The sequence below is a fragment of the Brienomyrus brachyistius genome, chromosome 23 (assembly GCF_023856365.1).
Source record: "Brienomyrus brachyistius isolate T26 chromosome 23, BBRACH_0.4, whole genome shotgun sequence".
NCBI classification, from domain to species: domain Eukaryota; kingdom Metazoa; phylum Chordata; class Actinopteri; order Osteoglossiformes; family Mormyridae; genus Brienomyrus; species Brienomyrus brachyistius.
The window spans coordinates 14,692,008-14,702,368 of NC_064555.1; the positions used below are offsets into that span (position 1 = coordinate 14,692,008).

The window sequence follows — 10,361 nt, forward strand, 5'->3', positions numbered from 1 at the left end:
GTGATTACCTTAGTCACCTGACACCCCGCAGAGAATCACCTTATCTGATTGGCTTACGGGACAATCCCACAGGAAGATACTTGGATTGAAGGGGAGGCTGTTAGGTTCCCTTTTATTTCTTTGGCCATTGAGAGCAGGATACTGAAGACCCAATGAGGGGGTTTTTACCCCATAGAGGAGCTCTGGCCATTGAATGAGTCTCAGTCCTGTTTCGGGAGGTGACCGTTGGTCGGCTGCATTTCACTGTCAGGTGTTCCCTTTCTCCCCAGTTCCCCTACACAAAAAGTCTCTTTTTTTCAAGGTTTCTGTGGAGATTGTTAGCTAAAACACTCAGACCTGAGATCTGATGTATTCCTATTTAAATGTGTCGTTGATAATATACATGACTCTGTAAAATTAAGATAATTTACAAAACTCACTCAGTCCACGGGATATGTCTGTAAGTAATTATATGGACTTATTCTGTTTTGGAAATTTAACAAAGGTTCTTCGTTGGATTACATGAGCACTGAGTGGGTTTTGGTTCCCAGTGCTGTAACATATGATGAGGAAGCCTGACTTTAGGTCATTGGTGGTCTCATCTCAAACACAACAAAGAAAGTTTTGGAGAGATGCTCTTCAGGCATGCTTTCAGAACCTTTTCATTATGAATTCATAATTATTTTATGTTGCTTGGAAGAATTATTTAACCGAAAGGTCTTGCATTTCTGCATAGTGATATAGTGGACAACGGTGGGTGAAGTCCTTTTTTTCTCAAAGCTGATAGGCTGAGCCTCGTCATTAGCACACACACCTGTCACAGGCAAGTTCGGCTTTGCGACTCCATGAATCTCCTCTTCCGGGGGTGTCAGTCCCTCGATGGACACGGCAGTCGCACCATTTCAGACTGACCAGGCACTTCATGGCTTTGCTGCAACACGTTGATTTGAAGGCATTAATGAATGAGTCAAGTTAATCCCCTTGTCACTCCCATATGGCTGAATGACCCAGAAAGGATTTAAATGGCATTGATAGGATTCACCTCGCTAGAAATGTCTCTCCACACATGTGATAATAAGTAATCAGGGTCCCCTCCTTCCTGGTTACTCTGGTGAGGGAGATATTCACTGATTTCATCTAGACCTGTTTGTCTTGTTCTCCTTACATATCACTGTCCTTCATTACAATTGATGAAACGATTGATGTAATATACCAAGGTAAATACTGAAGAACAATGAAAATCACAGGCCAGCATTCTGTAATCTGATTTGTTAGCAAAGTGGCCACCCCATAGTGCTTCTGAGCTGTTTTCCTGGAGGCCTCCCAAGGATCTGTCTTGGAGGACAGCAGAATATAATCTTGTGAATATAAGTCCCTCAGGAAGTACCGAGCTTAGTTCCATGGACACCTCTTCATTGTTCCTTCCAAACTAATAGGGGTTGCTTAAGTAACCCATTGGTAGTGGCAGAGTGCAGCGGTTTTGGTTTCCTCTGCCTCAGAAAGGCTGGCATAACAGGTTTTATCTTTCAGTTTTAAGGTGGCACGGTTTCAGATATGCGCTGAATGAGCACTTAGTGTCCGCAGCTTACAGTCAAGCAAACTCTCTGGCCAGGCCTGAACTGGGCAGACGCATTGCGATGGTAAAGATCACCCTGTGCCGTTGGAGGAACGCAAAACCTTTGGCTGGTGGTACAGGATAGAGGAAAATGTGTGCCGAGCCTTAACCCCTTACACGCCAGAGGTGGTTAAAACCAGTCACTGTCAGTACCGATGGTCAGGTGAAGCACAGGTTGGGAACAGGCTGGGATTCTGAAACCAGTCCATTAGCTTAAGGCAGCACATTGACGTGAAGTCACTTTATATTTTGCATCACATCCTTCCCAGCATGGCTTCCTCAAACTGCTTAACAAATAAAAACTGACGTCTTTAGCAGATATTTAATAAGCACTTTTATCCTAATTGATGTACATTTCAGAAAGCAGGTTCAAATAGTCTTTGGAACAACCGGAGTTTAACAGGAAACCTTCCAGTCACCGGCTCATTATCCTAAAACATTGAACCACACCCCACTGGAGGACAAAAAGCTAATGAACTGGTTCACTTTGACCATTCTAGTCTCCAGTATTTGCCTATACTTGCTAGTTAAGGCATTAAGATGGACATCAGTGTCCCAGCCAGGCTGAACCTGAACGTGAGAGGGACCTTTAAGGCTTCGCTCTTTTCACCAGTGAAGACTGCAGCTCCACATATCCCATGGCTCCTTGCGGTGTGTAACAGTAAGCTGGGTATTGGGAGTCCCTGTTTCACCACTGGCTTTTCCGTCCCTTCTCTTCCCTTACGGCAGCTGCCTCAAAGCCGGAGGATGACCGCAGGCTGACCGTGCACTACCAGGCTTCGCCACACTACCAAGAGAATGTGTTCATCGAGGGAAGCCGGCCACACTACCTGCAGGACCTGCACATCGAGGCCCAGGAGGGGCTCAAGAAGCTTCAGCAGGATGGTACGTCCGGCTGGGTCCACCGAGCATCCACCCCAAAGTCATCAGAGATCATCATCTGTCACAATCTGAACACAGCTTATAAATGGGCTTTCTGTACCTGAGTATAATGCTTTCAACAACAGTGAATTTGAGGAAGCACTTCTTTACACAGCATGTAGTTAGAGTATGGAACAGTCTTCCTGCTAGGGTAGCGCAAGCTAAAACCCTGGGTTCCTTTAAATCGGAGCTAGATAAGACAACAACAACAACAACAACAAAAGATTTAACAACTCTGAGCTATTAGTTAAGTTCTCCCCAAACGAGCTTGATGGGCCGAGTGGCCTCCTCTCGTTTGTACATTTCTTACGTTCTTATGCTTTATTTTTCACAGAAAAAAGGAGTGACCTTGACTTCCAAGATGGACAAAGTGTCAGTGTAAGAGTTGTTTTTACTTTTTTTTAATCGATCTAATCTTTTTTTCAATAAATCATAGCATGTCAGTATCTAATAAATCATCCTTGTGACAGCATAAAAACAAGAATCTAAAAATGAATATAAAGCATAACCAGTATAACTCTGTTTGCCTCCATTTTAGTCATCAGCGGTGCTTCCGGCAGGGGGCGATAGTGAGCCACAGAACAGGACAGGCTCACTGGAGTCTGGAAGCACTGCAGGTGACTCTGTGTTGATGTCACCCAGGCGATCCTCATTGAGTCGCCAAGGTAATCTATGAGCTCACTTAGAAAAATTGTAGCTTTTCGATGCCATGGTCTGACCTAATCTGTTCTCATGTTCTCGCACAGACTGATTGCATTCTGTACTGAAAAAGCAACTGCCTTTACAGTATATTACACACAGGGGCACCCATCATGGGGAATACAGGGGAAGACTTTCAGAGGACTAGACACTTTTTTGGGGTGGCACATGGGTGTGTGAATTTACTTAATGGTGGGGGAGGGTTTCAGTAGAATTTTTCAGGGATGCACTCATGTCTTTGCATGACTTGAAGTGTAGTGAACATTATATTAGGTATTATTATATCGGGTATTATTATATCAGGTATTATTTTATCAGGAACTCTGATGTCAGTTTAGTTTTGGAGGGAAAAAAACTGCACAGGGATCTTAAATATCAAAACCAGTAAGGTACATAAGCCCAGTCTCCAGGATGTGGTTTTTTTAGACCAGGTGGTCGGCTGGGATACAGACACAAGAATTCCACATATGCTCTCAGTTCTGTCTACAATGCAGTCTCTTTTTCTGTGGAGGATGTGAGCTGGGGGTGGGACAGAGTGATACTAAAAGCAGCAACAGGCCCCCCAACATTCCAGGGCTTTATCCATGACAGCTGAGGGGTGTGTGGGCCTCATTCTGGATACGCACACACTTCTCAACAGTCGCTCTTTACATTCTTTATAGGCTCGACATTCAAGCCCCTGAATCCCACTAAGAAGGTGGAAAGGTCCAAGAAGAGGGGCAGACGCACGACCATCATGGGGATACCTCAGCATGTCCAGAAGGAACTGGGTACGACGAAATTGGAAAACTGTTGTTATCCCTCAGGAAGTAGTTTTGTACTAAGCTGATCAGTGTGACCCTTAGCCAGTAAGGCTGCTGCTCATTTCAGTCCCACTCAATTAGAATTAAGTAGACCAAGATAGAATAAGGTTTCAGGGAATCTGAAGGCATTTACAGAAATAATTCATTAAGCTTTATATTTATATATGATTTGCTAATTATGGTGCATTAATTACACATTAAAGGATATCGATGAATGTTAATAATTCTTTTGTATTTCATCCCATTTTTTCCCACTTCGAAGGGTTGGAGAAAAGTACGCTGTTTCGTCAGAACATGGACAGACAGCTCACCAATGGAAGAGAAGCTCCTCCTGATGTCGTGGTCATACCAACTGTTGATGGGGATGTCCCAGCGGTAAATCATGAAGGAGCACGAGTCCACCTCCTGGACCTCGAGGTTCTGCATTCCTCTAAAGAAGAGCGACTCCTCAAGCAACACATCCAGGAAGTCTACAGGGATGACCTGGCCCTTGGACGGCAGTTCGGCCATCGCCTGTCTCCCTCGCTGAGGCCTAAATCATTGGCTGTTCCTGGATTGACCACCACTGGGTTTCTACAGGAGCCACAAGGCCCGGTCATGTCCATATCACCCCAAGCTACCTACTTGTCTAAGATCATTCCTAATGCCATTCTGCCCGTTGCGGTGGATGTGATCGAGATCAGCCGTTGCCGCAGCCGGAGCAGCGTCCGTACAGTGAGCAAGAGCAGCGTGGCATCGGGGAGTCCGGCTTCCTCACGCTCTCAGGTCCGTCACGGACCCTCATCTGCCGACTCCAACTGGAGCCACTCGCAGTCCTCGGAGACCATCGTGTCCAATTCCTCAACCATTTCTTCCAAGGGCAGTGCCAGCCACACTCTGGTGCCTAATGGCACCATGAAGGAAAATGAGCAGAGCAGGCAGCTGGCCCCAGACCAGTTGAGCCTTGGCAGTGCCACCAGCTGGGTCAGTTCAGCAAGTGCAGGGACCAAACCGCAAGTCGAGTTGAACTCCCATGCCATGCAAGAGAGGGATGAAGGTGAAAGCCAGCGGAGCGACCACTCTTGTGTCCGCAGTATGTCCGTGATGAAGACAAGGATGCCGCCGGCCCCACCCACACGAACGTACTCCCTGCATTCCAAAAATATCAAGCCATGTCTCCCAGAGGTTACATACTCGGAAGTCAGTGTTGGGAAGATTTCTCGGGTCAACGGAGTAAAGCACAACAACATTCTGGAGGAGGCTCTCTCACTAAACTTGACAGACAGCGCTGAGAGTCCTACGAACTCTGCAGACTCTTCTCTGGACGACTCCAGATCTTCTGTTTCCTCCAGCATAATAACCCCAGACCAAACAGTCACCCTAGATAGTGTGCTGAGCTCTGGTGAATCCTCTCCGCAGAAACCTTTCCAGGATAATAAATTTGATAGGACTTTGTCTCCTTCCAGCGGTTATTCCAGCCAAAGTGGCACCCCCACACTCTCCGCTAAAGAAATCTGTCCACCGTCCCCAGGAAAGATGAAGGCCAAGCCTGCTAAGCCAGAGCGGATAGGCTCCCGAGCATCGCCCATTGCCTCGATCTCATCTTCGCTAACTTCCCTGTCGTCGGCTATTTCCGAGCCTGTTCACCAGGAAGCCCGCACCAATGGCCTGCCCCCCCAGATTCCCAAGGCCTCATACCCAGTTTCTGTAGACAGCGCCAAGGTCAGCCCCACACTCGGAACCAGATCTCTCAAGGAAGTGTTTGACATTCCTCCACCACCAAAAGTCAAGGCACCTTGTCCTCCACCCCCTGAGACGTGGATGCACAACAGACGCACCTTTGATTTGCTTTGTAGCTCAAGAGGCGTGGCCAACAGGTTTCCCATCCTTCAAAAGCAGCAGGCAACGGTCCTCCTGCATGATCAAAGTCAAGGGACAGCAGAGGGGCAGCAACAAGATGAGGATCTAATTTCAAAGAAGAAAGAGGTGGTAATGGAAAGCCAAAGGGAGCAAGCATCAGTGCAGAACTCTGAGTTTTCTGCAAAATGTTTTGGGGATTCCCCAGCTGTGAAAATTGATGAAGGTCCAGTGATGCAAACTGCAGAACATGCTCAGAAACAAGAACTGACAGAACCTGCTAAAGACCAAAGTTTAGATGGTGAAGACCTGCAACTTCATCAAATAAACCAGAAGAAGGAACAAGAAGATATGGTAAAGAAAATGCCACCCCCGGTCATGAAAAGGAGTAGTTTAATAGCATATAAAAAAGAGAACCTTAAAGCTGAGGAAAATCTGCTGGCTCAGATGAAAACGGTCCTTCCAGAAGTAAAAATCCTTAGTTCCCCTGAAGAAATATTTGCTACCCAGAAGGAAGGTTCTAAGGTCAAAGATCCTGTTGTAGGTTTGAAGTCAACCATGCAGACTCTTCTAGTGGAAGGCCCCAAAAAGGTTGGTATTTCTCCACCTCCTTCCCCACCACCCTCTCATCAGCCTCCCCCTCCGCCATCGAAAAAAATCCCCCCCATCGCAGTGACCTCCGTTTTCCAGGACGACCTGCAAGAGACTCCCACAATAGAGTCATCCTGGCCTCCTCCACCTCCTCCACCCATGGAGGAGAATTCCACACCAATCTTTGAAGGGCAAGATGAGCTAGACTTTCCCCCACCTCCACCACCAGTTTTTCAGGAAACCCTGCTTGATGGAGTGGTAAATTTCCCAGTAGCTAAGATTCAGACAATGCCGGGGGCCACAGAGGAGAGAGCAGTAGAGGAAGAGCCACCTGAAGAGTTTGCACCCGCTACACACATGGGGACAGCAAACGAGGAATGCAGAACTCAGGTTGTAACCCATACTGGAGGAGATGTGACACAAGAAAGCACAGGCTCATCTGCCACTTTCGTCAACCCTATCACAACAGAGATCCACATCCACTGTTCAACGACTCCTTTGGAGATAAGGCCAACTTCTACTGTAAGTCAATATTCAGAGTCTCAGGTTCCACAGCTGCCACCTTCTCTACCTGAGGGTATACCTCCTCCCCCACAGGAAGCTCCACCACTACCACCAGCTACCGTTATCCAGACTGATCCACCTACATTTTCTCACGTCCCCCATGGTTCCATACTGCTGGGAGAGAAGCAAGCCACTTTGAGCTTTAAAAGAACAAGTATCACACACCGAGATGGCAAGGGTAAAGACCAGCTGTCTCGGAGCAAGAGTACTCCTGTACCCAAGGAGGATGCCAACATTCCACTAGTCACACCCTCGCTCCTCCAAATGGTCCGCCTACGATCTGTCAATGTCAGTGATGATCAGACCACAACCCCTGCAGAGAGCATTAAACCAACTGAGAGTAACAGCTCCAACCAGGACCAAAGCCAGACCCAGACATGTAGCCACAGTGTTCCTCAGAAGCCCATTCGGAAATCATTGTCCATGAAATCACCTCCACCTGTAGGCACATCATCTTCCATGCGGCTGCAGGAAGCTATCCGAATGAAGACAGCGGCCATGAGACCAAAGGAAGGGCTCCCGGCCAGGCCCAGCCTGCAGTCATCTGGTGGTATGGAGTCTGGAGCACTCTCTCCACGGTCACCAGAAGGGGGTGACATTCACAAATCTCCTGCCTCCACTGCCAGCTTCATCTTCTCCAGGAGCACAAAGAAAGTCATTATCGAGACACCCACTTCCCCTGAGCTTCAATCCAGCCTCAAGCAGAGCCTGGCAGCAGAGCTTATGCAGATCACAGACTCAAGTTCAAGTTCAGTGGCTTCCAACCCATGCGCTCAGACTCAGACCAAGAAGCCAAGCAAGGTCCCACCACCTGTTGCCAGAAAACCAGAGTATGTACCGAACCAGCGGGAAAAATCGACGAGCCAGAGTGCAAATGTGGAGAATGCCAACGGACATACAGGAGGAGTGCAACCTGCAGGTCAGCAAGCACAGCAAACAAATGGCAATTAGAGTAAGACCTTTTTATTGCATTTCATAATATAAAATTTCTTGAAAATGATTTGCATATTGACAAAAAGAAGCAAAATAATGCACAAAAAACTGTGATTTGAGCCACAGAATTTTGAGGTTTTTCAGGCACCCAACATGTACTTCAGCTAAGTTCGAACTCGTTACTGCAGAAACTTGTCCTTGTTTGGCAAAACTTTTATATTTATTTAGTTATATTTATTATTTACTTATTTATATTACCCTGTAGCTCTCCCATCGAGGAAGTTGCATCCAGTTGTGATGATTTTGCTTTAGTCTGTGCTAATGGATGCCAGATCTAGACTTGGCTCTCTCATCTTCTGCCTTCTCCGCAGGTAGTCAAGAAGATGGAAGTACGGTTGGAGTAGCACCAAGCTTGTAAACAACTGCGCGTCTTTTTGGAGATTAGCCAGCAAGACATTTGGATAAGTACTGCGAAAACTGAAGTCGTCAAGAGACTCTAAAGAGGAGTCAGTTGGAAATGCTCATCGGGAGGAAGTCTTAATCAAAGCCTTAGCCTTAAGTGGCCTGCATATTTATGCAAAAATGGTGTTTATATTAATTTTCCTTGATTTTATAGCTTTATTTTGAAACATTTGTCTTTTAAAATTGTTTCTGCTCTACAAAAGCGCAAGTAGAAACCCCTTGAGTATGTTACTCTGAATATATTTTTTTTCTTTTTAATTCTGTGGTCTTTATGACTGTAAGCCTGCGTTACCACCTAGTGGTCATGATGGATAGTAACCACTACTGCCAAGTTTTGAAAATGGCCCAAAATTTATATTTACACATTTAGCAGACTCTTCTGTCCAGAATGACGTACGTGATACATTCCAGAGGCTGGATATAAGAAGAAAATATATTAAAAGCATCACAAAATTAAAGATATCATTACAATTAATGCAGTATTCCTTTTTGGAGTGTAGCTGAATGACTACTTATTGCATAATTTTCCATTTGTATTATGGGTATTTTGGTTGCAGAAGTATTTTCTTTTGTATACAACTCCATTTTTCCCATTTTTGGTTTTACAATCTTTCAGTCAGTTCAGACTCTTACTGAAAAAAACACCTGTTACATTTTTTTGCTATTTTTTTGTGTTAAGTAGGTTGTGCTTAACAAAAAGGGATACTTGCGTAACAATATGATAGAGCTGTCAATCAGAAAAGCACTTTGTTAAGTAAATAAGCTGTATCAGAGAGAATTGAATGAATCAGCTGCTTCTTAGTACAACTTCCAAGACTTTATAATGCCTTAATGCACTGTTACTCAAAAGAAATGTTGGCATCAAACTGGATGTATACAGACATATAAATTTAAAAAGTTTTCAAAATTTTCTTCTCTTTGTAGTTGGACTACTTTCTTAAGGATTCATGTCTCTTGTTCAATCAGTCTACTGATGTTTTCATTTTTGTATCATTTTTTATTTTGTTTTATTGCTTACGCTCATTTCCAAAAACTGCAGTTTAGTTTAGATTTCTGAATATTGAAACACAGGCTGCCCCAATGATGCCAAAGAAAATCGCCCCACCTAGTGTGACACAGCTGTACTGGCTGAGAGAATATGACAGCCCACATAATGTGGCACATCAGAGCTTTGTCAAGGTCCGTATTTGAACTGGACTTCCTGTTGTTTAATGCGGCCAATGCTCACCAGTCCTTCAGAAAACAGCGGGTGACCACCTGGGGTTGAACTTCACTCCTGGCTCTATCCCACACCAAGTGACCTTTAGCGGAGCCTTGTGGTGACTAGACAGTGCCTTCGGGTTAATCCCTTATGTGGATGAGAAGCCAGTTATCACAATACAAGGCCCCGTTCACCAGGCTCCTCCAGTAAAATTTCTCCAAAAGAAACAGCAACCAGACATGCTGCATCCTTTGCTAAAGATAAAAATCCATTTTTTCTACCATAACCACTACTTTTTGGTTTGTTTTTTTTGGACTTCATGCAGCCTTGCACAACTACCCTTATGAGAATCACTTAAGCGGAAAAAGGGGATCTTCCACTGGATGCAGTCAAGATATCTTCTGTCTCTGATATTCAAGTAATAATGATATCATGGTTATAATTACACATAATAATGTACAGTTGCTTTGTTTAAAAAGAGCATTATAAATAAAACATTAGATCCCGCAAGGTGTCATTTATTTTAAATGAACTTTGAGGATGAGAGCTGGATACAGAGGATTCCAGCTTAAACACTATTAACAGGTAGATTGTGCATGGAAGGAAATGGTTAGCATGTCTGTCTTTCTGTTTAGCTGAGTGGGCAGCATGGTGGTAGTTGTTAGCTCTGCTGCGTCACACCTCAGGGACTAGGGTTCAAGTCTCTGCTTGGGTTTCATGTGTTGAGTTTGCATGTTCTTCCTGTTTCACTGTAGGG

The 10,361-nt window shown here is 45.1% G+C and overlaps 1 protein-coding gene across 6 annotated transcripts in view; it reads left to right on the top strand.

The window, feature by feature from the left end:
• The window catches only part of kiaa1522 (KIAA1522 ortholog), a 53,197-nt gene extending 43,083 nt beyond the window's left edge, over positions 1 to 10,114 (top strand). For 4 of the 6 annotated variants that reach the window (XM_048992525.1, XM_048992526.1, XM_048992524.1 and 1 more), the window contains 6 exons: positions 2,324 to 2,479; positions 2,850 to 2,893; positions 3,054 to 3,180; positions 3,877 to 3,984; positions 4,280 to 7,927; positions 8,313 to 10,114. In XM_048992525.1, the coding sequence (XP_048848482.1) occupies positions 2,324 to 2,479; positions 2,850 to 2,893; positions 3,054 to 3,180; positions 3,877 to 3,984; positions 4,280 to 7,927; positions 8,313 to 8,359 (4,130 nt within the window). In that variant the 3' untranslated portion in view covers positions 8,360 to 10,114. Of the gene's footprint in view, positions 1 to 2,323; positions 2,480 to 2,849; positions 2,894 to 3,053; positions 3,181 to 3,876; positions 3,985 to 4,279; positions 7,961 to 8,312 lie in introns of all 6 variants that reach the window. The other 2 variants (XM_048992527.1, XM_048992528.1) reach the window with 2 other exon arrangements.
• Positions 10,115 to 10,361: the final 247 nt, after the last annotated feature.